Source organism: Mobula hypostoma, chromosome 19, assembly GCF_963921235.1.
Source record: "Mobula hypostoma chromosome 19, sMobHyp1.1, whole genome shotgun sequence".
Classification (NCBI taxonomy): Eukaryota; Metazoa; Chordata; class Chondrichthyes; order Myliobatiformes; family Myliobatidae; genus Mobula; species Mobula hypostoma.
Window position 1 is genome coordinate 8,675,567 of NC_086115.1, and position 27,532 is coordinate 8,703,098.

At 45.2% G+C, this 27,532-nt stretch overlaps 1 protein-coding gene across 1 annotated transcript; it reads right to left on the reverse strand.

Moving 5' to 3' along the window:
- Positions 1–1,094: 1,094 nt before the first annotated feature.
- LOC134358797 (steroid 17-alpha-hydroxylase/17,20 lyase) lies at positions 1,095–27,356 on the reverse strand. Its single transcript, XM_063071295.1, has 8 exons — positions 26,880–27,356; positions 15,342–15,480; positions 12,984–13,213; positions 11,576–11,662; positions 10,875–11,081; positions 7,425–7,594; positions 5,265–5,368; positions 1,095–1,504 (listed from the first exon to the last, which is right to left on the reverse strand). Exons 1-8 carry the CDS (start codon positions 27,189–27,191, stop codon positions 1,233–1,235), a joined length of 1,521 nt encoding a protein of 506 aa, XP_062927365.1. The 5' UTR covers positions 27,192–27,356; the 3' UTR covers positions 1,095–1,232.
- Between the last annotated feature and the right edge of the window lie 176 nt (positions 27,357–27,532).

Below are 27,532 nucleotides of genomic sequence, written 5' to 3' on the forward strand. Positions count from 1 at the left end.
TGTAAGTGTTTTGTGCTGTGTGTGACTGTTGGTGCTGTGTTTTGGACCTTGATCCCAGAGCAATGCTATTTCATTTGGCTCTATTCAGGGGTATTCATGTGTGGTTGAATGACCGTTAAACTTGAACTTGTGATGGATCTATTCAAATATGCAGGTGCTGCAACACTTGTTAAAAACCAGCAGCTGGTAAATCTCTCTTCACGTGAGAGAGTCTGTTTAACACACAGCTGAGCAATGTAAATCTCAAGTTGAGATTGCCTGGTGATGGGAGGGGAATTAATACTTTGCTATTGGGGGGACTGGGGATCTGACCTGGATGTACGGTAGAGTAACACTGTTGGGGAGCTGGATCTTTGTATTTTTATTTTAGCAGTACAATGTGGAGTAGGCCCTGCCCGCCCTTCCAGCCTCACCACACCAGCAAACCCACAACCCCGATTAGCCCTAACCTCATCATGGGAGAGTGTACAATGACCAATTAACCTGCCCGGCCCTGGAATTGAACTCCAAACTCTGGGATACCCCGCGCTGTAATAGTGTTGCACTGAACGTCGTCCTCCTGCGGACTCGCTGTTCAGTCATGGCCTCACCAATCCATGTGAACACCTCGTCAGGTAACATCATACAGAGAGACACAGCACCCGGTGGCATGGTAACGTCGCAGTTGGTGCGGTCACTTTATAGTGCCTTTGATTCCTGTGAGGAGTTTGTATGTTCTACCCTTGACCACGGGGGTTTCCTCCAAGCACCCTGGTTTCCTCCCACATTCCAAAGCTGTGTGGTTAGGCTTAGGGTTAGTGAGTTGTGGGTATACTGTGTTGGGAGCAGAAGCAGGCTGCCCTCACACACAACACGCATTTCACACGTTTTTCAGTGTTTCAACGTACATGTGACGAAGCTAATCTTAATCCAACAAGCCCACGCCACCCAATTAACCTACTAACCGGTGCGTCCTTAGAAACCAGAGTGCCCAGAGGAAAAGAACAGGGAGAAAGAACAAACTCCTTACAGACAGTAAGCGAAATTGAACTGTGTCACTGCTGCTGTACAGTGTTAACAGAACCATTACGTAATACTAGTAGCTCATACATGACAACAGTTGTGAAGTCACTTTAATCTTATACAAAGTGTAAATGGTTACATTCAGCAGAGGGGTCACTGGTTTACAATAACTTTCATCACTCCTTCACAGTAAGTAATGTCACTGGTCAGTGTGGCCCACCGCTGTTATCTTAGGGCGTGCAACCTCTCCACTTCCTCCTGGACTTGAACTGAAGTTTGAAGTCTTCTGGCTGCTGGACAATCCCGAATTTTCTTTTCAGGTCAGTCAGCTGCAGCCCAGGGGGGAATTCAACAGAGAAGCGCTGAAGGAAGGTCGCAAAGAAGAGGAAAAGTTGCATCTTGGTGAGAACCTCTCCAACACAAATCCTGGGACCGGCACTGAAAGGCATGAAACTTGGCGAAGGAGAGTGGATATATTTGCCCTCTCTGTTCAGAAAGCGGGCTGGAATGAGCAAAGAGCATTGTTTTACACATAAACACAAGAAAGTCTACAGGAAATCTAAAACAACACACACACTGACACACACACGCTACCTGACCTACAGAGTTCCTCCAGTATTTTGTATGTTCTTTTGTACAGAACCTGCTAATTCAGAAACCTAAAGAGTCTCTCAGGTTTAAACTTAGGGTGTGATCGGAGGCCACCAATTTTTTTTTAAGCTCTTCAAAACTTGGATTCAAACAATACAGAACCATACAGGAACACACACAAAATGCTGGAGGAACTCAGCAGGTCAGACAGCATCCATGGAGAGGAATAAACAGTCGATGTTTTGGGCCGAGACCAAAAGGAAGGGGACACAAGCCAGAATAAGAAGTTGGGAGGTGATAGGTGGAAGAGGTAAAGAGCTGAAGAAGAAGGAATCTGATAGGAGGGGAAAGTGGATCACGGGAGAAAGGGAAGAAGGAGGGGACCCAGGGGGAGGTGACAGGTAAGGAAAAGAGAAGACAAGGGGTAAAAGGGGAACAAGAATAGGAAATGGGAAAGGAGAGAAGGGGGAGAGAGAAGAAATGACCATGCTAGAGAAATCAATGTTCATGGCATTAGGTTGGAGACTATAAAGACGGATTATGAGGTGTAGTTCCTCGTTTTCTATACAGCACAGGGAGAGGCTCATCGGCCCACAATGTTTGTGCTAACCATAATGTAAAATTAACTTAATCACATAGTATTCCTATTTCTCCATTCCCCTTGTATTCACACACCTGACTAAATGCCTCAAACACAACCATTGTAACTGCCTACATCACCACCTCTGTTGGCACATCCCAGCCACCCACCACTCTCAGTGTTAAACAAAAACTAGCCCTCTGCATCTCCTTTAAACTCTCCTGCTCTCCTCTTAAAGCTACTTCTGTACCTGGTACCAAACATGCAAAGTCTGCCAAGGGATAACTACTGAGCCTGCTGGTATGAAGATGGGATATAAATGAACTTGTGCAAGTGTTAGCAAGAAGCTGTTCCATCTTGGCTGATATTTTGTGTATGACTGGGGAAACAGTAATAAATCAAGTCTGAAGTCACTGGAAAAATTTTTCAGAGAATGAGTTTGTCTCAAGCATTTTGCTGTTGGATTTGTTTCGGGTGGGATGAGGTTAATTGGTAACAGTCCAAAGGCTAGGCCAGTCCAGAACTCCGGGTATTAGGCTGAAATATAAAAGCTTTAAAAAGGACCCAAAGGGCACCTTCTTCACACCGATGGTGATGCAGTCATAGAATGGGCAGCCAGAGAAAGTGACTGAGACAGATCCAACAACAACATTCCAAAGGCACTTGCACATTTATATGGATAGAAGAGATCTGGATATGGGTAGGGGAGATCTAGAGGGATATGGATAGGGAGGGTCTTGGGAGATATGGACAGGAGGATCAAGAGGGATTTGGATAGGAGGCTCAAGGGATATTCATGAGGACCTAGAGGGATATAGATAGGGAGGATCTAGAGGGATAGGGGAGGGTCTTGAGGGATATTGAGGGGGAGGGACTAGAAGGATATGGATGGGAGGTGGTTAGAGGGATATTGATAGGGAGGGTCTTGAGAGATAGGGACAGGAGGGTCGAGAGGGATATTGATGGGGAGAATCCAGAGGAATATGGATAGAGATGGTCTCGAGGGATGTGGATAGGGAGGTGGTTACAGGGATATGGAAAGAGATAATTTAGAGGGATATGGATAGGGATGTCTAGAGGGATATGGACAGAAAGGTCTAGAGGGATATGGATAGGGTCTTAAGGCATATGGATTGGAGGTGGTTAGAGGGATATGAATAGATAGGGTCTTGAGAGATATGGATAGAAGAATTGAGAGGGATATAGATAGGAGGGATCTCAAGGGATATTGATGGGGAGGATCTAGAGGGATATGGATAGGGAGGGTCTCGAAGGATATGGATAGGGAGGGTCTCGAGGAATATGGATAGGGAGGGTCTCGAGGGATATGGATAGGGAGGGTCTCGAGGGATATGGATAGGATCGTCTAGAAGGATATGGATAGGGAGGGTCTCGAGGGATATGGATAGGGAGGGTCTCGAGGGATATGGATAGGGAGGGTCTCGAGGGATATGGGACAATGCAGGCAAGTATGACTGGTTTGATCAGCATGGATGAGTTGGGGTGAAGAGCCTGTTTTCAAGCTGAATAAGTCTACAGGATGACCACCACCTGTTTGCATCTGTTTTGAGCTGCCCACATTCTTGTTCTGGGTGATTGTGGAAGTTGTGGCAAGGCCAGGGTTAAGATAATTTCCAGGCAAGGATAGTTTACAGACAGTCAACAGAGGTGAAATAGGGGACTGGAGCCATCTGGCATATGAAGACAAAATAAAGATGCAAACAAAGGATTCGAGGATGACATTTACTTTTGGAAAGTTACTTTACAAATTCTGCACAATTATCGGACACACAGGTTCTATTGGTTATTAATACCTGTCTTACCATAGTGTGATCGGTGACTAATTATGCAAATAAGGAATTTGAACACACCGGGTTACATTTTAGTCAGTATCTGTATCCAAATAGTTAACTTCTGTATAAAAAATAACATTTTATTGTTCAAAATTTAGAAAGGTTTGGCGACAGGTCCGAGTTGTTGTCCTTGTGTACGAGTAAATGGAATGTGGATGTGGAACAAGCGTCAGTGTTCAGAGCCACTGAATCAGTGACAACATGATGTTTTGGTGCCAGATTTAAGGCCACTTTGTTCTTGCTGTTGAAATCGGTGAGGTAGGAGCTGTGGGACTAGAGAGGGCTCCTTGAAACCACGCGGTGGTGGCAGAGGAGGAGTGGGGGAGATGGGGAGAGGGAGGCAGGTAGCAGAGCCCCTGACCGGTCAGTGTGCGTTACTAAATGGTTCGCTCAGACAAAGTGTGACAGCCTCGCGGTTGGTGTGAGAGGGCCTGGTATTCAGTATCACTGTTGAACAGCAGAATATATCGATAATATCGAAACAGTACTGAAGTTAGATAGTTGTGTGAGGAAATCCCTCGTTGACGTTCCACAAGATCTTAGTGGAGCAGCTGCTGGAATGTTCTGTGTAGTTTTGGTCTCCTTATCAGAGAGTTGAAGAAATATATGTTCATGAATTGAGAGTCATAATTCACTCAGCCCTTCGGCCCCAAACCGTCCATGCCAACCATGCTAAATCCACTTGCAGGCATTAAGCCTGTTTCCCCTTACACCCTTCCTATCCACGTACGTGTCCAAATATCTTTTAAACCTCATGCCTGTCTCTACAATATCCCAGCAGCACATTCCAGATATTTATAGAAAACTCACCCCACTTATCTCCTTAAAATTTCTCCTCATCTTTAAACCCATACCCCGTACTAAAGAGCTCCCTATTGTGGAGGCAAAAAGACCAATGCCTTTCAGTGCTGTCAATGCCCCTTATAATTTATCAACCTCTAGAAGGTCACTCCTCAGCCTTCTGCAGTCCAGTGAGAATAAACTCAGCCTGTCCACCCCCCTCCATTTCAGGCAACGTCCTCATGAGTTGCTTCTGCACTTGACACATCCTTCCCGTTATGTGCTGACCAGAAACCGCCCATAATACTCCGAGTGTGACAAGAATAAGCCAATAAGTCAAATAGATAGAAGTAAATGTGGGTCAAGGAGAGGTGTAGACCTCAAAGGCAAAATAGAAAGCAGCGGTGATAGTACAAGACTGAGTGTTGAGGGCAGAAGGCTGGCAACACGACACTTACTTGGATCAAAGACATCTGGATTCTTCCACTCCTTCTCGTCATGGTGAATAGCCCAGAGGTTGATGGTCACCTGAGTGCCTTTGGGGATTGCGTAGCCACCGATGCTGTCAACACATACATTGGAATCAATACTTACAATTGCAATGGAATGCAAACATTCTAGGGTGTAATTCTTCCCTGTGTGGATTGACAAGGTCTTCTTTAGCACTCTCATGCCCAGTGCACCTTACAGACAGGGAAGTATTGTTAAAGACACAAGAGGTTCTCTGGGGGCTGGGAATCTATAGCAGCACAAGCAAAATGCTGGAGCCGCTCAGCAGCTCAGGGAGCAGCCACGGAGAGGAGTAAACGGTCAACATTTCAGGCCGAGACCCTACATCGGGACTGGAAATGAAGAGGGCAGGAGCCAGCAGTAGTTTTGAAAAGAGAGCACCATTGCAAGGTAGGAGTTTGGCAGCCAATTAATCCACTAAAAGCTCCCAAAAATATCAGTTAAATAAATAATCAGATATCCCATTTGTTTGGTGACTTTGGCCAAGGAATAAACTTTGACCAGAAAACTAAGGAGAACTCCCTTGCTCTTTGTTGAATAATTCCATAAATATCTAAGAAGATAGCATCCATCATAAAAGACTCTCACCATCCAGGACATGTCCTCTTCACATTACTACCATCAGGGAAGAGGTAAAGGAGCCCGAAGACCCACATTCAACACAGGTCTTCTGACTCCTGTTAACCTTATTCTACTTTAATGCACTGCGTAATAATTTGATCATGTTGGTGCATGGCCAAGTGGTTAAGGCGTTCGTCCAGTGATTTGAAGGTCGCTAGTTCGAGCCTTGGCTGAGGCAGCGTGTGTGTCCTTGAGCAAGGCACTTAACCACACATTGCTCTGCGACGACACTGGTGCCAAGCTGTATGGGTCCTAGTGCCCTTCCCTTGGACAACATCGGTGGCATGGAGAGGGGAGACTTGCAGCATGGGCAACTGCCCGTCTTCCATACAACCTTGCCCAGGCCTGCACCCTGGAAAACTTCCGAGGCACGTTCATGGTCTCTCTATATCATTATTATAGGCATGGTCTCCATGCCTATAATAATTTGCTCTACAGAATCAGAATCAGATTTAATATCCCAGGCATACGTCGTGAAATTTGTTAACTTTGTGGCAGCAGTACAATGAAATACATGATAATAGAAAAAAGAAAACTGAATTACAGTAAGTATATATACAGTATATTAATAGTTAAATAAATAATGATTAAAAAAAGGAAATTAAAAGTAGTGAGGTAGTGTACATGGGTTCAGTGTCCATTCAGAAATTGGACGGCAGAGGGGAAGAAGCTGTTCCTGAATTGCTGGGTCTGTGCCTTCAGGTTCCTGTACCTCCTTCCTGATGGTAGCAATGAGAAGAAGGTGATGGGGTCCTCAGTAATGGGCACTGCCTTTCTGAAGCATGGCTCCTCGAATATGACCTAGATACTACAGAAGCTAGTGCCCATGATGGAGCTGACTAAGTTTACAACTCTCTGCAGCTTACTTCGATCCTGTATAGTACCATCCCTCCTCCCAAACCAGACAGTGATGCAGCCAGTTAGAATACTCTCCTCAGTACATCTGTAGAAATTTGCAAGTGCTTTTGGTGACATACCAAATCTCCTCAAACTCTGAATGCAGTATAGCCACAGTCTTGCCTTCTTTATAGCTGCATCGATACGTTGGAACCAGATTAGGTCCTCAGAGATCTTGACACCCAGGAACTTGAAATTGCTCACTCTTTCCACTCCTGATCCCTTCATGAGGACTGGTGTGTGTTTCCTTGCCTTACCCTCTCTGAAGTCCACAATCAGCTCTTTGGTTTTTGTTGATGATGAGTGCAAAGTTATTCCTGCAACACCACTCTACTAGCTGATACACCTCAGTCCTGTACGCCTTCTCGTCACCAAGACAAGCTTTCACTGTGTCTTGGCACGTGACATTGATAAGCTAATACCAGTCCCTGCAGAGTTTTGTGCACCGAGAGTATTATTGACGGGGAATTAAATGGAGATTGAATTCAGTGCCCGACGGAATGGAAGGGGCAGGCTAGAAAAGTTGAATGGCCAGGAATTCCAGTTCCCATGTTCCCAATGGACAGCTAAAAGCAGCCAACTGTGTTTACCTGGTGTCCACTAATGCCATGTGAGGGATGAGGAGAGGTGACACAGGTTGGATCCTCAGGGTTTCACTGATGGTCGCATTCAGAAAATGCATGTTTTTTTTATCACTTAATTTAGGAGTTCTCTCAAACCCAATATTGTTGTCGATTTCCTCTTGTATTTTAGTTTGTATCTGCAATGGGTGAAAAACGGTCAAATTACCTAATTATGTATGATATTGAAACCCTCCAGGCTAGTTTAACATCTTGTCTGTTGGAGTTCATAATAAAATTGTTCTTTGCAAGTGCCATGAGGCTATGGGGGTCTGGGAGGCACTGTGAGGGGTGCTGGTGGAAGCACGTCCAATCGAAGGGTTCAAGGGCTCTTAGATGTGCAGAGAAAGGAGGAATACAGACTACGTGCACACGGAAGGTGATAAGGTGTCATGAGCTTAACTAGTACAGCAAAACATTGTGGGCCGAAGGGCCTGTTTCTCTACTGTACTGGTTTGTGTTCTATGTCCTAACTCTTAGGTGTGTCATATGTGCATTTATGTGAGTTTATATGTGTAAATGAAGTTGTGTGAGTTTGTGTGTATGAAAATGTGCAAAGAAGCCTTTGTCAGTATAATAATGTGTTTGTGTGTGAGTGGTCACTGTACCACCCAACACCCAGCCCCCATCCCACCCAACACCCAGTCCCCATCCCACCCAACACCCAGTGCACTGTACCACCCAACACCCAGTCCTCTGTACCACCCAACACCCCGCCCCCATCCCACCCAGCACCCAGTTCTCTGTACCACCCAACACCCAGTCCCCATCCCACCCAACACCCAGTCCTCTGTACCACCCAACACCCAGTCCCCAAGCCACCCAACACCCAGTCCTCTGTACCACCCAACACCCAGTCCCCATCCCACCCAACACCCAATCCTCTGTACCACCCAACACCCAGTGCCCATCCCACCCAACACCCAGTCCTCTGTACCACCCAACACCCAGTCCCCATGCCACCCAACACCCCGCCCCATCCCACCCAGCACCCAGTTCTCTGTACCACCCAACACCCAGTCCCCATGCCACCCAACACCCAGTCCTCTGTACCACCCAGCACCCAGTTCTCTGTACCACCCAACACCCAGTCCCCATGCCACCCAACACCCAGTCCCCATGCCACCCAACACCCAGTGCCCATCCCACCCAACACCCAGTCCTCTGTACCACCCAACACCCAGTCCCCATGCCACCCAACACCCCGCCCCCATCCCACCCAGCACCCAGTTCTCTGTACCACCCAACACCCAGTCCCCATGCCACCCAACACCCAGTCCCCATCCCACCCAACACCCAGTCCTCTGTACCACCCAACACCCAGTCCCCAAGCCACCCAACACCCAGTCCTCTGTACCACCCAACACCCAGTCCCCATCCCACCCAACACCCAATCCTCTGTACCACCCAACACCCAGTGCCCATCCCACCCAACACCCAGTCCTCTGTACCACCCAACACCCAGTCCCCATGCCACCCAACACCCCGCCCCCATCCCACCCAGCACCCAGTTCTCTGTACCACCCAACACCCAGTCCCCATGCCACCCAACACCCCGCCCCATCCCACCCAGCACCCAGTTCTCTGTACCACCCAACACCCAGTCCCCTGAGCCACCCAACTCCCAGTCCCCATCCCACCCAACACCCTGTCCCCATCCCAATCAACACTCAGTCCTCTGTAACGCCCAACACCCAGTTCCCATCCCACTCAACACCCAGTCCTCGTACCACTCAACACCCAGTGCTCTGTACCATCCAACACCCAGTCTTTTGTACCACCTAACACCCAGTCTTCCATACCACCCAACACCCACTCCTCGTACCACTCAACACCCAGTCCTCTGTACCACCCAACACCCAGACCCCAACCAACACAACACCCAGTCCCCATCCCACCCAACACCCAGTCCCCATCCAACTCAACACCCAGTCCTCGTACCACTCAACACCCAGTGCTCTGTACCATCCAACACCCAGTCTTTTGTACCACCCAACACCCAGTCCTCCGTACCACCCAAAGCCCAGTACTCTGTACCACCCAACACCCAGTCCTCTGTACCACCCAACACCCAGACCCCAACCAACACAACATCCAGTCCCCATCCCACCCAACACCCAGTCCCCATCACACCCAACACCCAGTCCACTGTACCACCCAACACCCAGTCCCCATCCCACCCAACAACAGTCCCCTGTACCACCTAACATCCAGTCCCCTGTACCACTTAACATCCAGTCCACATCCCAATCAACACCCAGTCTTCTGTACAACCCAACACCGAATCCTCATACCACCCAACACCCTCATACCACCCAACACCCAGTCCTCTGTACCACCCAACACCCAGTCCCCATCCCACTCAAACACCCAGTCCTCTTTACCCCCCAACACCCAGTTCCCATCCCACTCAACACCCAGTCCTCATACCACTCAACACCCAGTCCTCGTACCACCCAACATCCAGTCCTCTGTACCATCCAACACCCAGTCCCCATCCCACTCAACACCCAGATCCCATATCACCCAACACCCAGTCCTCTGTGCCACCCAACACCCAGTCTCCATCCCTCCCAACACCCAGTGCACTGTACCACCCAACACCCAGTCCTCTGTACCACCCAACACCCAGTCCCCATCCCACCCAACACCCAGTCCTCTGTACCACCCAACAGCCAGTCTCCATCCCACCCAACACCCAGTCTTCTATACCACCCAACATCCAGTCCCCATCCCACCCAACACCCAGTCCTCTGTACCACCCAACACCCAGTCCCCATCCCACCCAACACCCAGTCCTCTGTACCACCCAACAGCCAGTCTCCATCCCACCCAACACCCAGTCTTCTGTACCACCCAACACCCAGTCTTCTGTACCACTCAACAACCAGTATCCCCACAGCTATCATCTAGTGTTCATCCACCCGATACCCAGTCCCCACTGTCCTACCCAACAATAATTCCTTCCCCACTCAATGCTCAGTCCTCTGTCCCAGCAGTAAACAAGCCCCCCGCTGAACATTCATCCCCTCCACCCAGCACCCAGTCCTCTGTCCCACCCATTCGCTTCATCCCACGCAACACCATCTCCCCCACAACCCCCCCCCCCAACCAGGGCAGCTGTATTCACTCCATCAGAATAGCAACACTCTGTCCGTTTTGCAGGACAATGGACTTCATTTCTTTGTTTTTTTTTTAAATCATGTCCTTTCTTGCATAATTCGTGTTGCTAATTTATCTTTATCTTGTGAATCCTGTTTATGTGATGCCGCCGTTAGTATGTTTTTCATCGCAGCTCTGCACACATATACTGTACTTGTGCGTCTAACAATAAACTCGACCTTGACTTTAACAAGAGCACGTGGGCTGACCTGAGCAAGCAGAACCAAGTGGACTGTTACGTGAAATCCCTTCTTTTACCTCAGGATGCAGAATCAAGTAAAAAAAGACCCAGGTAAAGGTGATGGACGTGGTCTCCATCCCGGCTCCATATACTTCTCCCACTGTCGTCATCAAGTGGTCGTCAGTCAGCTGTGGCGCAGGAAGCAGACTGTTGGTCTTGGCATTCTCCTGAGCTTTCAGCAGAGCGTCGATCAAGTCCTTTACAGAGTCGCTCTTAAAGTTTGCCTGGGAAAGTGGAAGCAGGAGAGATCTGAGCAAGGTCACCCATGCTAGGGCAGTTTATACTGAAGGAAGCGAGAAGCAAACTCATAGCCACAAGGACAAGTTCGGTTGCTCACAAACACAAGGGATGGTATGGTTGCATAGTGGTTAGTGTAACCCTGTTAAATTGCCAGCAATCGCAGTTGATTTCCTGCCGCGGTCTGTAAGGAGTTTGTATGATCTCCCTGTGACGGCGTGTGTTTCCTCCCACATTGCAAAGTGGCACGGGTTAGGGTTAGTAAGTTGTGGACATGCAGTGTTGGTGCATGGTGACATTTGCTGTTTGCCCCAGAAACATCCTTGGACTGTGTTGGTCAATGACACAAACAACACGTTTCACATTTCACTGTTTGTTTTGATGGACACGTGACAAATACAGTTAATCTTTAACAAGGGAAATAACATATCTATGAGCTGAAATGAGGACACCAGGGGGTGCACATTTCACATCCAACTACCTTGTGCTCTTCAAATTTCTTCATTAAGATACTTTCTCGAATTGCAAGGGATCGTTTCAGGACCTGAAGAGTCTCATTGGGAAAATACTGTAATAAATGAAAGAGAGAGGGTTTCTAACCATGAATTATACTTGGTTCTACAAGCAGAGGTTTAATGTGCAGAAAATATCCAATTACTTGCAAATTATCTAAAGCTGCTAAGCCGTGACTACAGTCAGAGAGGAGGGTAAACAAGGATCCCTCTCATCACCTCTAGAGTCAGTGCTTGGCAAACGTAGACACTGGCAATGAAGTTCACTACCAGGCAGACTGAGCAAAATAGTGATCAAAGACCAAGCCTCATATCCCGCACTAAATTCATAATCTACAAAGATCCCCTACATTGCTTTAGAGACATTCAAGAGGCGACGGAAGTTTAGAATACCAGAGATTGTGCAGATGCTGGGAATTCAGAGCAACACACACAAAATGCTGGAGGAACTCAGCAGGTCAGGCAGCATCTATGGAGAGTAATGAGTCTTAGGATGAGACCCTTCATCAGGAGTCCCAAAATGTCAACTGTTTATTCCTCTCCGTAGATGCTGCCTGGCCTGCTGAGTTCCTCCAGCATTTTGTGTTCAATACTAAGGAAATTTGGCACGTTCCCAATGACTTTCATCTTTTTTCAACAGCCGCACCACAGGAAGCAAACTACCTGGATGCGTCACTGCTCGGTGCAGCAACTGCTGTGTGTGTGACCTCAAGAAACTAACTGCAGAGAGCTGTGGACATCACGGAAACCAGCCTCCCCTTCCTTGCACACTGTCTACGGTTCCCACAGCTTTGGGAAAGCTGCCAGCATAATCAAAGACCCCACCGGGATACTCTTTCATATCCCTTCTCCCATCAGGCAGAAGACACTAAATCTTGAGAACATGTACCACAGGCTGAAGAACAGGTTCTGTCCTGTTATATGGGCTTGGATGGGCCTTTTATATTACTGAGATACAGTGTGGAATAGGCCCTCCCACCTCTTCGAGCCGTTCCATCCAGTAGCCCCTGATCTAACCCTGGGACAATTTTCAATGACAATTCACCTACCAACCGGTGTGTCATTGGACTGTGGGAGGAAATCGTAGCACCCGGAGGAAACCCACAGAGTCACGGGGAGAACGTACAAACTCTGTACAGACAGGGGTGGGAACTGAGCCCGGGTCGCTGGTACTGTAAAGCGTTATGCTAACCACTACGCTACTGTGCCACCCTCTCGATCTACAGTATCTCATCGTGGCCCTTGTATTTTATTTGTCTGCACTTTTTCTGTAACTGTAACAGTATTGTCTCCACTGTAATTCATACATTTTCACTGACCCTAAGGGAAAAAACATTTTGTGTAAAGAGATGGAGATAGAGATTAAGAATGGAACACCTTTAGCCAGGGGAAGATGTCCACTAGGTGATATCCTCCCACATTTTCCACAATTCCTTGCTTATACTCGAGGACCTTCAGGAACTCTGGGTCATCTCTGTCATGGGCTGAGTTGAAACACAGCTTGCCAACCACGTTTGAGAGAAACCATACCACCTCGATCATTATGTCCATTGGTGAGCCAACAAGCTGTTCAAATTTGGAGCAAGTCGAAGCGACTTCTTTGCCAACTGTTTTCACCAAATCAGGCCAGAAAAAGAAGAATGATGGTATTAATAAAAGAGTCATTGCAAATGTGTTTACTGATATTCAGATTGACACAGGATAAAACAGGAACATTGGCAAGCCTTGGGCAATATTGCAGAGGAAGGTAGTAATGAGAGTTCTGGTTTAGAAAGTTTGGTCGCTCATTATGCGCTGTGTCATATGATGTAGCCGATCATGGCCTTTCCATGACCACGACCACTCTTGGCAAATTTTTCTACAGCCTTCATCTGGGCAGTGACTTTACAAGACGGGTGACCCCAGCCGTTATCAATACTCTTCAGAGATTGTCTGCCTGGCATCAGTGGTCACGTAGCCAGGAGTTGTGATCTGCACCGGCTGCTCATACGACCATCCACCACCTGCTCCCATGGCTTCACATGACCCTGATCGGGGGCTAAGCACGTGCTACACCTCGCCCAAGGTTGACTGAAGCCTAGGGGAGGGGAGGAGTGCCTTCCATCTCCTTTGGTAGAGACATATCTCCACCCCACCAGCAGAAAGTAAACCCTGTTTTTCTCTCTCTTGACAATGGTGCCCATCCCTCCCCACCATTAAACACATTTAAATGGCACATAAGAAAGCAGCATCCATCATCAACAACCCCACCATCGAGCCCATGCACTATTCTCTCTACTACCATCAGGTAGGAGGTTCAGGAGCCTTAGGTTCCACTTCAGGAATATTCATTATTCCCCTAAATCATTGTGTATAACTTCAATCACCACTCCTCTGAACTGATTCTATGACCTACAGTGTCACTATCAAAGACTATTTACAACTCATGTTCTCAATGTTACTTTTTATTTTCACAGTTTGTCTTTTGCACGTAGGTTGTCAATCTATGTCTGTTTACGTAGAGTTTTTCCATAAATTCTATAATATTTCTTTTTTCCCTGTTAATGCTGCAAGAAAATTAATTTCAAGGTGGTATAGGGTAACATATACATACTTTGATAATAAATTTACTTTTAACTTTGAATTTTCTGCCTTTATTTCAGATTTCCTGCAGCTGTGGCTGTTTGACTTTATTTGGCCTTAAAGCTTGGATAGGATTTGCACACTTGTACTAAGTTGTTGGGTTGCTGTGGAGCTAAATTACCACCCCAAGAGGTAACTGGATCAAAAATAGGGCTTATTTTCTGTCACTGAAAATCTGAAATACAAATAGAAGAAGTTAAAAATTCACAATAGGTTGGCCAACATCTGTGGAGTGAGAAACAAAGATGAGGTTTTTATAGACTTGATAGTATAATTAAAAAGATGTATGGTGTTTTGACCTTTATTAGTTGGGAGATTGACGAAGCTCTATAAAACTCTGGTTAGACCACACTTGGAATATTGTGTTCAATTCTGGTCACCTCATTGTAGGAAGGATATGGAAGTTTTTGAGGGAGTGTAGAGGAGATTTACCAGGATGCTGCTGCCCAGATTGAGGAGCATTTCTTATGAGGAAAGCTTGATCAAGCTGGAGCTTTTCTTTTTGGAGAAGAGGATTGGGTTGACTTGTACAAATGATAAGAGGCATAGATCGAGTGGACAGCCAACTCCTTTCTCCTGGGGTAGAAATGGCTAATATGAGAGGGCAAAAATGTAAGGTGATTGGAGGAAATTATAAGAGGGAATGTCAGAGTTAAGTTTTTTATGCAGAAAGTTCTAGGGTCGTGGAACACATTACTGGGGTGTTGGTAGAGGCAGATACATTAGAGACATTTAAGAGACTCTTAGACAGGCAAACGGAAGAAAGACAAAAATGGAGGGCTATGTGGGAGGGAGGGTTAGGTTGGTCCTGGAGTAGGTTAAAAGGTCAGCACAACATTGTGGGCCAAATGGCCTGTACTGTTCTATGTGTATGTATATCTATGTTCATTCCTCAGAACTTTCTCTCCCCACAGATGCTAACTGACCTGCTGAATAGTTTATAAGTCTCCTATTTTATTGTTGCGATGAAATGCAGCATCAGAGTCAGCTTTACTACCACAGAAATCTGTTGTTTGGTGACAGCAGGGCAGTGTAAGTACATGTATCCAGATCAGTGGTCCTGATATCTCATAGTGCCAACACCAAGACACCGTGAGCCCCGTTTACACTCACTTGTTTCCTCAAGAGTCTCCTTCCCACTCTTAACTGTGTAGAGATGTGAATGAACGAGCTTTCTGTAAAACCTCCAGGTTGGGCTGAAATTTGCAAATGCAATGCCTTTCCCATCTTTACTGAGCAGGTCTGTTGTCACCTGAAACAAAGAGAGAAGATTATGGAAACTTTTACTTTGATGTTTAACTTACAGGTCCATTGGGGATAGGACTGCATCTGCAAGGGAAGAACATTGGCTGTTCCTGTGGAAGAGAAAGGGAAAGCTAAGAGGCCAAAAATAACAGAAATTTAAGGACCATTGTGTCTGTTTCCTGTAGGCTAGCTACAGACTCAGTTTCAATAACCCTTTATAATTCGTGTTATAGTTAAAGAGTCATAGAAAAATACAGCACAGAAACAGGCCCTTTGGCCCATCTAGACTGTGCTAAACCATTTAAACTCCTATCAACCTGCTCCCAGCCCATAGCCTGCCATACCCCTCCCATCCATGTACTTATCCAAATTTCTCTTAAACGTTGAAATTGAGTTTGCATGCAGCACTTCCACTGGCAGCTCGTTCCACACTCTCACCACCCTCTGAGTGAAAAAGATCCCCCTCATGTTCCCCTTAAACTTTTCACCTTTCACCCTTACTCCATGACCTCTAGTTGTAGTCTCACCCAATGTCAATGGAAAAAGCCTGTTTGCAATTACCTTATCTATACCCCTCATAATTTTGTATACCTCTATCAAATCTCCCCTCAGTCTTCTGTGTTCCAAGGAATAAAGTCCAAACTATTTCAATCTTTCCTTATAACTCAAGTCCTCCAGTCCCGGCAACATCCTTGTAAACTTTCTCTGTACTCTTTCAACTTTATTTACATTTTTCCTATAGGTAGCTGATCAAAACTGGGCACAGTACTTCAAATTTGGCCTCACCAACATCTCAAAGTTTCAAAGGTTCATTTGTTATCAAAGTATACAACTCTGAAATTCTTCTTCTCCAGATAGCCATGAAACCAAGAAAGGAAAGAAAAGCAGCACGATCATCAACTTCCAAATCCCCCCGCACAAAAAAAATCCCTTCCCCCGCACACAAAATAAATGAGAAAGACCGGACAAAAACACAATACAAAAAAAATGTCTTGTATAACTTCAACATAACATCTTATCTCTTGTACTCAGTACTTTGGTTTATGAAGGCCAAAGTGGCAAAAGCTTTCTTTACAACCTGATCAACTTGTGACACCACTTTCAATGAGTTATGTACCTGTAGTCCCAGATCCCTTTGTTCCACTGCACTGCCCAGTGCCCTACTGTTTACTGTTTAAGACCTATCCTGGTTTTTCCTACAGAGTGCAACACCTCACACTTGTCTGCATTAAATTCCATCTTGTAAACACGAGGAATTCTGCAGATGCTGGAAATTCAAGCAACACACATCAAAGTTGCTGTTGAACGCAGCAGGCCAGGCAGCATCTCTAAGAAGAGGTACAGTTGATGTTTCGGGCTGAGACCCTTCATCAGGACTAACTGAAAGAGGAGCTAGTAAGAGAATCTGGCCTGCTGCGTTCACCAGCAACTTTGATGTCTGTTGCTTAAATTCCATCTGCCATTTCTCAGTTCATTTTTCCAGCTGATCCAGATCCCGGTGCAAGCTGAGATAGTCCTCCTCACTGTCCCTACACCCCAGTCTTGGTGTCATCCACAGATTTGCTGATCCAGTTAACCACCTTATCATCCAGGTCATTGATATAGATGACAAATAACAGCAGACCCAGCACTGATCTCTGAGTTACTTCATTAGTCATAGGCCTTCAGTCAGAGAGGCAACCATCTACTACCACTCTCCAGTGCCTAATCCAATTTACTACCTCACCTTGAATGCCAAGCAACTGAACCTTCCTGACCAGCCTCCCATGCGGGACCTCGCCAAAGTCCATGCAGACAACATCCAGGGCCTTGCTTTCATCAACTTCCTCAAAAAACTCTCTAAGATGTTCTTGGTATTATATTCTTATTTGCAGTTTGTCTTCTTGTGCACATTTGTTGTTTATCAGTCTTGGTTTATGTATAGTTTTTCACAAATTCTATTGTATTTCTTTATTTTCCTGTAACTGTCTGCAAGCAGGTGAATCTCAAGGCAGTATATGGTAACACGTAATTATTTTATAAGTACACTGATTGCTTTGTGTACTAGGGAACCCAGCGTGGATTTGTAAATGTATTTGAGCCTGTTACCCTGTGTTACAGCAATTTGAGCTACCGAAATTTGCTTCTTTGAAATTTCCAAATTACGACTCAAAAGATTTAAGACTCAAAATAAATTTCACAGTCACTGTACTTACATGAAAAAAAATAAACACAAAACGTATTTTTTCAGCCTGCACATCCTGATGTTTGGACAAAATGACATAGCTTCATGTTACAGAAAATCAAGCTGCAGACTGCAGCCCCTCCGTAACATAGAGTTGGCCAGTATTTGAGTGAGAGAGGTGAAAAATGCATATGGAATTTGCTTCATACATTGCTGTACCAGCCACTGCCACTGACCAGGAGATGACTGCTTAAGTAGCTCTTTCTCGGGCTGGCTGGCGGTGTAGTGGCATCAGCACTGGACTTCAAGGCAGATGGTCTTGAGTTCAAACCCAGCCGGGTCCCAACCTGGGCAGCAGCAGTATCTGTGTGGAAGAAAGTCCTGGCAATCTGCTTCTGTATCTTACCATGAAAACCCTATAGTCCATGAGATCATGAAGAGTTGGACTCAACTTAACAACTGAACGAGATGAGCTTTGAACTATTTACCCGGGCCGACTATCTGTCCTTTTCCGAGGTTACGTCCATGCCTGGCTGTCCTTGGAGAGGGAGCACGCAGTCGTGGCAGGCACACTGGGGAATTTCCATGCAGTGATTCTCCCGCGGTATAGACAGTAGCAACCGTATTGTAATTTGAGTGTAGTTATGTCCTGTAAATATTGATCATCTTGTGTCTATGTGTTGTAAGTAAACTTGCATAGTTTTGATATAAAAAAAGGAGCTCTTCCTCTGTCACAGAACAGCAACACTAAAATGCCTATAGACACTGAGGTAAAGGATAGGTGACCCCTATCAAATCAGGCTGAGGAATGTCCATGGATGTTGCTAAAATGGACAGCATTCCATAAAACTCCACAGGAGGCACTCTTGGATAAAGTAGATATTCATAGAATTGATAACAAGTTATCAATTTTTATTAGGGAAAAGGATGAGCAAAATCCTTTATGGACAACATTCATGTACTCAGATTGGCAGGTGTGACGGTGGTGTCCTGTGTTGGAGCCTCGTCTATTCACTTTGTGTATTCGTCACTTAGATAATGGGATGGGAACCCACATAAATGTGTTCATTGCTGAAGCAGAGGCAAGATGCACTGCAGATGAAACCAGAAAATTACAAAATTCATAGATAAATAGAAAATGGACAATTCTGGAGCCAACAGATTTATGGAGACCAGTGTGAGACCATTCACACAAGGCCCTTCTTCGTTCTCTCTTTTTCTATTGCCCTCTCACCCCTTCTCTTGCACTCACCTCTCTCTGGTCCCTTTTCTCCATGGTCCACTGTCCTCTGCTATTAGATTCACTCTTCAGCCCTTTACCCATTCCATCTATCGCCTCCCAGCTTCTCTCTTCATACCCCCTCCACGCCGACCCAGCTTCCTCCTCACCTGGTCTCACTTATCACCTGCCTGTATGTATCCTACTCCTCCAGCCATCTGATTTTGGTCTCTCCCTGCTTCCTGTCCAGTCCTGATGGATAAAACACTGAAACAACAACTGTTCATCCCTTTCCCTCTATGCTGCCTGACTTGCAGAGTTCCTTTGGCAATTTGCCTGTGTTGCTCTGGTTTCCATAAAGGTGGAAACAAGCGATTTTGGAATGTATCTGCAAGGAACTTTAAAATCTGGATGGATATTGAAAAGTCCATAGATTCTGGAGATTACAAAGATTAATTGTTTTGCTATGGCTTAAAAATCCCAATACCTTCACAAGAAAAACACTTTGAGTGATTCTAGTACTCTCGGGTTAAGAGGAGTGTTTGATGGCTCTGGACCTGAACTCGCCAGAGCTTAGAAAGTGGTGGGGGTGGAATCTCATTGAAACTGATCAAATATTGAAAGGCCTGAATGAGTGGACCTGGAGAGGATGTTTCCTATGGTGCGGGAGTCTAGGACCAAAGGACACAGCCTCAGGGTAAAAGGATGTCCTTTTAGATCAGAGATGAGGAGGAATTTCTTTAGCTGAAGGATGGTGAATCTGTGGAATTCATTGCCACAGATGGCTGTGTGGACCAAGCAATTGGGTATATTTCAAGTTGATAGGTTCTTGATTAGTAAGAACGCCAAAGGTTATTGGGAGAAGGCAGAAGAATGGGGTTGAAAGGGAAAATAAATCAGCCATGATGGAACAGTGGAGCAGACTCGATGGGCTGAATTACTTAATTCTGCCCGTCTTATGGTCTTATGGAAGGATGCAGTGGGCTTCGAAGGAATCATAATAGATTCACCAGAGTGATCCTAGGACTCCAAGAGTTAAGTTACAATGCAGATTGTACAGACCGGAACTATACTGATAGTGGTCTGAGGGCAAAAGACAGTTTGAAGATATTGATAAGAATTGAGAGCATGCATTAAGAGAAGTGATATCCATTCTCTCCAGAGGGAAAGTTTAAAAATAAGAAGCACTTTTCTCCAAACAAAGAGCATTTCCACTCACACACATTGCGGCTGATGTGTAGAATTCTCTAATGCAAGACTAAAGATGAGCTGATTTGTCACGTGTTCATTGAAACATCAAAACAAACAGTAAAATGCATCGTGTACGTCAACAATCAACACAGTCCCAAGAATGTGCTGGGGGAAGCCTGCAAGTGTTGTCACACATTGCAGCGCCAACACAGCACGGCCACAACTTACTAACCCTAACCCTAACCTGTACGTCTTTGGAACGTGGGCACCCAGAGGAAACCCACGCAGATATGGGGAGAACGTACAAACTCCTCGCTGGCGGGCTGTCGAAGCACATCACTTTTAATGCAAGTGGCACATTTCACTGTGTGTTTTGTTGCCTCGACGTAGATGTGACAGATGAAGCTAATCTTTATTAAAGGATCTGGGATAACGGTCGATACATGAAATTAGGTGAGAGATTAGCCACAATCTCATTGCATGGCTAAGCAGGCTTAAGGAGTATTTATACCCTTAGAAAGCAAAATCAGGAAGATCTGAACACAGTTTTGCTTTATGTGGCGTTTATGGTGTAAATAACCATGCCAACCATGTTATTTTATAATATTTTGATTCATAGAATAATTGGATTCAAAATTGACAATCGGCCTGGTGCATTGTGCGTTAGTGGCAGAGAGCCGAATCTTGCCATTCAGAGCTCTATGTGAGTTTTCATTGAGTAAAGGGGCCAAGTTTCTCCAGGAAAGCCCCTGCCTCTTCACTTTATACTTTCTTTCAGGATTTATTAGCAATTTTCTCTGACTATGGCTGCTTTCCTAAAGGACTTGAGTACAATTTTGGGGATGAACACCTCTCCTCAAAGCCCCTACATCTACAGTATATTACTGACAGTGGGAGACTAATCTAATCGCACATTAATACGCTCATACATACTCACTTGCAAGGATTCTGCAACTCTCTTCATCCCCACTCCCCCACCCACCTACCTTCCCCCTCACCTGGCTTCACCCTTCACCTTCCAGCTTGTACTCCTTCCCCCACCTTCTTATTCTGGCTTTTTCCACCTTTTCTTCCAGTCCTGATGAAAGATCTCGGCCTGAAACGTCGACTGTTTATTCCTCTCCATAGATGCTGTCTGACCTGCTAAGTTCCTCCAGCACTTTATGTGTGTTACAACATAGAACATAACAGTCCTTTGTCCCACAATGTTGTGCTAACCTTTTAACCTACTCTAACGTCAATATAACCCTTCTCTCCCACACTACCCTCCATTTTTCTATCATCCGAAATTCCTCAACATTTCCAGAATCCCTCGTGTTTACACAATGGATTGTTGCGTTTTACAATAAGAATGATAGATTTCCTTCTCTAAAGAGGAGGGAACGTCGACTCAGACCATGGAAGGCCTGCGTCAGGCATTTTCATGCCTTACAAGGCGCAGATTGGAAGTCTGTGTGGGGCGCTACTCCTCGCACAGACTAGAACAATGTGTGGTTAAGTGCCTTGCTCAAGGGCACAAACACGCTGCCACAGCTGAGGCTCGAACTAGCAACCTTCAGATCACTAGACGAACGCCTTAACCGCTTTGTGATGTGCCCAACACAAAGACATTGATGTCTCTAAAAGACATCAGTAACTATTGATAAGAGTTTATTTAAAATCTAGTTCTACTCATCTAAGTTAAATTAAATTCCCCAGCTGTGATGGTGACATTCATATCTTTGAATCATTTGTCAACACTTCAGTATTTTACCCTCAATGACATTGCTTCCCTCTTAGAAAAATACTTTTTCCATTAAATGGAAAGCTGAATTGAAGAGCAAATGTCTAAAGATCATGGAATAATTATAATATTATTATATAAAGCAGACCGAGGCCATTCAGCTCATCACAAATATAGTGTTTGAGCTTTTCATAGATTCTATTGTATTGCTTTGTTCTTCTGTGAATGCCAGCAAGAAAATAAATCTCAGGGCAGTATATGGTGGCATATACATACTTTGATAATGAATTCACTTTGAACTTTGAAAGCTTAATCACATCTTCTAGCCATAGATCTTCTAAAACCTCATCCATGTGATGAGGGTTCCAGTCTTCACCAGTGAGACACTTTCATCCAGAGAGATACAAGTATCCATTCCACTTGAGGGACAAATTCCACCTATTCTCTTCCCTTGTTCTTCTCCCAACAACTTTAAGATCCCTCAAAGTTGCCGTGCAAGTTGATAGGGTAGATCAGAAGATGTATGGCTTGTTGGCCTTCATTGGTCAGGAGACTGAGTTCAGGAGATGATGTTACAGCTCTACAAATTCTGGTCAGACCAAACCTAGTTCTATTCTCCTCTGGTTGTCTCATTATACAAAGGATGTGGAAGTTTTAGAGAGGGCGCAGAGGAGATTTATGAGATGTTAGGCTGAAGAGAATGCTGGAAATCCTGAACAATGCACACAAGATGCTGGAGGAACTCTCCGTATCAAGCAACATCTATGGTGCGGAATAAAGAGTTGACGTTTTGGGCCAAGACCCTTAGTCAGGGCAGGAATGGAAGGGAGCAGAAGCCAGAATAAGAAGTTGGAGGGAGATGAAGCGTACAAGACACTAGGGAGAAGTGAGACCAGATGAAGGAACAGGTGGGTGGATGAGGGGAGGGGTGAAGTAAAAAACTGGGAGGTGATAGGCAGAGGAGGTAAAAGGATGAAAAAGAAGGAATTTAATAGGAGAGGGTAGTGAACCAAGGAATAAAGGGAAGGAGGAGGGAACCAGAGGGAGGTAATGAGCAGGTGAGGACAAGAGAAGGGGTGAGAGGGCAACTAGAATGGGGCTGGAAGAAGAGGGGGGGGGGGAGGGAGAATAAGTACCAGAAGTTATAGAAATTGCTGTTCGTGCCATCGGATTGGAAGTTGCCCTGACGGAAAATGAGGTGTTGCTCCTCCACCCAATCCAGGTTGTCAGTTCAGGATGCTGCCTGGATTAGAGTGCATGTCATAGGATGAAAGGCTGTGCATGCTGGGGCATTCTTCTTTGGAGCACTGGAGGATGAGAGGCAACTTGATAGCGTATACTCTATAAGATTATGAGAGGCAAAGATAGCATGGACAGAGAGTGCCCTTTTCCCCAGGGTGGCCATGGCCAAAACCAGAGGGCATCTGTTTAATATGACTAGAGGAAAGCAAAGGGGAGATGTAAGAGGTAGGTATTTTATAGAGAGAATGGTGGGTACCAGGGACGGTTGTAGAAGCTGATACAATAGGGACACCTAAACGATTCTAGGACATGGATGTACGAAAGACGGAAGTTTATAGACAGTGCGGAAGGGAAGGGTTTAGTCTGCTCCTGGAGTAGTTTTATATAGGTCACACAGCATCATGGACCAAAAGGCTCATTCTCTGTTGTACTGTTCCGTCTTCTAAATGTATACTCCAAAGATCTTGAGACCCTGCTAAGGACAGTAACTCATTCCTATTTATTCTATCTAGAATGAAACGTTATCAAATTCAACCTTGCCTCTCCATTGCTCAAAAGAAAATCGCAGCCTTTCCAAACTATATTCATCACTAAACTGTTGATCTGAGGTTTCCTGTTACATGTTGTCTGCAGGTGAACACAGTATTCAGTATGAGATCCATTCAAGAGGAAGCTAGATCAGTCCATAAAGGAGATGTTGATTTGATGAGAGTCCATGTGGTCCACAAGTACCAGCATGGGCCAGTCAGACCGACACTGTCAATGATACTGTATTGAAAACAATAAATAAGAAGACCAAGCTAATTATGAATGTGATTCGCTAGCACCAGCCATTATTTAAATATCTGCAGGTTAGAGGAAATTCAGAAGGAGAGATTGAAACCCAAACAGATTTAAGTGCAGACTTAATGCCAGTGAATTGAAACCATAGGACCATAAGATATAGGAGCAGAAGCAGGCCATTTGGCCCATCACGTCTGCTCCACCATTAAGTCATGGGCTGATACAATTCTTCCAGTAGACCCACTCCCCTGCCTTCTCCCCACACCCTTTGATGCCCTGGCTAATCAAGAACCTATCTATCTCTGCCTTAAATACACCCAATGACTTGGCTTCCACAGCCGCTCATGACAACAAATTCCACAGATTCACCACCCTCTGACTAAATTAGTTTCTCTGCATCTCCATTCTAAATGGACGTCCTTCAATCCTGAAGTCATGCCCTGTTGTCCCAGAAACAAAATAATATTACAAAATTCCATTTTCAATTCAATAGAGTAAACAAGAAACAAATCTCGATCAGCACAGGAACAAGCCATGATGTTAGACCATCAGACATAGGGGCAGAATTAGGCCAAATGTTATGCCTAGCCAACTAAATTAGTAATTAAACGTCTAACTAAACAAATCCCTTCTGGCCTACACAAGGTTCATATGCTCTGCATATTCATGTGCCTATCTATCTATATACTGTATATTTGTGTGTGTGCCCATTGCATCAGTGGTGCTTAGGGCAGCAATGAAGTTCCTGCTTCTCTGTCCAAGGTCACTCAGATGTAGAAGGATTCTTCATTGCTGTGTCTGTAACAATTTTGTTTTACCAATCGGGGTTGTTAGCCCTGAGCTGAACCCCCCCCACCCCCACCCTTTGACCCATTTTGGCATGGGTGACCCTAACAAAAGCCAAAGCATAAAGCCGTGACTTCAGCCAACATAGCTCTCCGGGTCATTGAGGCACACAGGCCTCCAAACCCAAGGACAAGGCTGTAGTCCTCCTGGAGGATGTGACCATCTAACAGCATGTTAATACCTCTAACATATTTGCCTCTATCATCCCTAGTAGCACAAACCAGGCAGCCACCACTCTCTGTGCAAAATAAAACTTGCCCTTTGAACTTACTCCCTCTCATCTAAATTGCATGCCCTCTAGTATTTCCACTCTGAGAAAAAGATACTGCTGCCTACTCAATCTTTACCACCCATAACCTTACCAACTCCCCTCAGCCTCTGACGTTCCAGATAGAACAACTCAAGTTTGTCCAGCCTCTTTTTATAGCACATGCCCTCTAATCCAGGCTGTGTCCTAGTAACCCTCTTCTGCACCCGCTCCAAAGCATCGACAGCCTTCCTATAACGCAATAATTCAAATGCAGCCTAACTGGAGTTTTATAATGCTGCAACATAACTTCCAAACTTTTGAACTCAGTGCCTTGGCTAATAAAGGCAAACATACCATGTTCCTGCCTTACCTCCCTGTCAGCCTATGCAGTCACTTCCAGGGAGCTCTGGACTTGGATCCCAAAGTCCACCTGCACATCAACACTGCAAAGGGTTCTGCATCAACAATGCTCTGTTCCCCTACATTTGATCTCCCAAAAATGCAACACTTCACATTTTAAACACAAGAGTTTCTGTAGATGCTGGCAAACCAGAGTAACGCACACAAAATGTTGCAGGAACTCAGCAGGTCAGGCAGCATCTATGGAGGGGAGCAAACGGTCGATGTTTTGGGACCCTTCATCAGGACTGGAAAGGAAGAAGCTGGAATAAGATGGAGGTGGTGGAGAGGGAGGGGAACAATAATAATAATAATAAATATGTTATTGATCCTGAGTGGGAAATTATTTTGTTACAGCAGCAACATTTAAAAACACACTTAGCAGTCTGAAGACTTAACTAATAATAAAGTATAGAATAATAATATACACAATAATAATTTACCAATGTGCAATAATAATGTATGAAATAATAAGACAGAGACTATTGTACTACGATGTGTGTTCTCAGGACTACAAGGTAGCAAGTGATAGGTGAAACTGGGAGAGGAGGATAGATGGAAGATATGAAGGGCTGAAGAAGAACAAATCTGATACGAGAGGAGAGTGGACCATAGGAGAAAGGGAAAGAGGAAGGTGATGGGTAGGTGAGGAGAAGGGAAAGGGTAAGAGGGGTGCCAGAATGGGGAACAGAAGGAGTGAAGGGGCATAGAAGGGAACCAGTGAGAGAGGGCTCTCACTGAATTCCTGGCAAAGAAAAGATTGAACATTCTTTAGGGTAGGCATAACTCAAAGAGACTTCACAGTTGAGTAGCAAATCATAAACACAAGAGATTCAGCAGATGATGGATTTCCTTCACATTGGCCCTGATTAAACTCAATTTGCCATTTCTCTGAGCATATCTGCAAATGATCTGTATCCCAATGCATTCTCCAGCAGTCTTCAACACTATCCATTACATCAAACAGAAGAGCTGGGGGAGCAGTGTCTATGGAGGGAGATACAGGACTGGCAGGGTAAGGGGGAGACAGTTGGAGTAAAAAGATGGGGGAGGACGAAAGGTGGACTCACTTGAGGGACGGGGGTGAGTGGAAATGTTGCCAGAAGCTGGGAGGTGATAGGTGGAAGTTAAAAATGGCTGAAGAAAATGGAACCTGACAGGAGCCAGGGGAAAGGATACTGCTGCCTACTCTATCTACGACACTCGTAATCTTATGTAAGCTTCTATCAGATCTCCCCTCATTCTCTGCTGCTCCAGAGAACACCACCCAGGTTTGTCCAACCTTACAGCACGTGGAACCACGGAAAGGCTGCGGGATATTCTCTGAAAAGACTGAGCAATTTTTTTTCCATGATATAAAAATGGATCACATATTACATATGGATGAAATATGGATTTAATAAAATATATTTTATATAAAATATCTAATCTCCCTGAAGCAAACATCACATTTAACATCACTTCCAACAGAATGGTAAGTGACATGCCAGTGGACATAAACCCCATAAAGTGGCTTAAATAAAGTCGCATAATTGGCTACTACATTAATTTAATAACATAATTGTTAAAAATTATCAATGAAAACTCACCATGTTGGGTCTCCCCGCAAAGAACTTGCCCTTTTTAGTGAGGACCTCCTTGGCATACCGATAGTGATTGATCACTACCGTATACTGAGGACCCATCATCAGGGAGAAGAGATCGCCATAGTCCTTCTGGAAACGCTGATAGAGCAGGTGAACAGGAAGGTTGCTCCTCAGGCTAAGCAGGCTACCAATGAATGGGAAGGAAGGCAAACTTTTCGGGTGCTTTCCCCCCTTAAGCTTTTTATGAACAAGGCTGGTGAAAGATAAGATGACAAAGCTAATTGTAATGATCAGAGTAGTCACAGTCAGATCCATTTTCTCCAAAAGCCTGAATCGGGATCTTCTCTGACTCGAGTGGATCAAAGCGAGAGTCCAAGCCCTTTTATACAGCTGAGAGTCAATGCCTTGGGGTGTTAACAGCAGGGAGATATGCCTTTGACTGTTTGCCTTAATTCATATCTCAGCATTTTTGTTACCCAGCCAGATTTCAGAGAAGACTGCATCTGCAGAGGGCACTCTAACTCCAACCGACTTACACTAGTCAATGATATGAACTGAACTAAGCTAAGAATGGGAAGTGGCAAATGCAGACTGTATGGGATAGATGTTACAGTCAGTTGTAAAGTGACAGTACTTGCCATTCAGTACGTTGAGAG

What these genes read in the sequence shown, in the direction of transcription:
- LOC134358797 (XM_063071295.1), bottom strand. Translation starts at nt 27,191, where the DNA reads ATGGATCTGACTGTGACTACTCTGATCATTACAATTAGCTTTGTCATC. An exon ending in ACTTGATTCTGCATCCTGAG is followed by an intron (nt 7,595 to 10,874) that starts GTAAAAGAAGGG and finishes CACCCATTGCAG; the next exon opens with ATACAAACTAAAATACAAGA. An exon ending in ATGGCATTAGTGGACACCAG is followed by an intron (nt 5,369 to 7,424) that starts GTAAACACAGTT and finishes ATGTGTTGACAG; the next exon opens with CATCGGTGGCTACGCAATCC.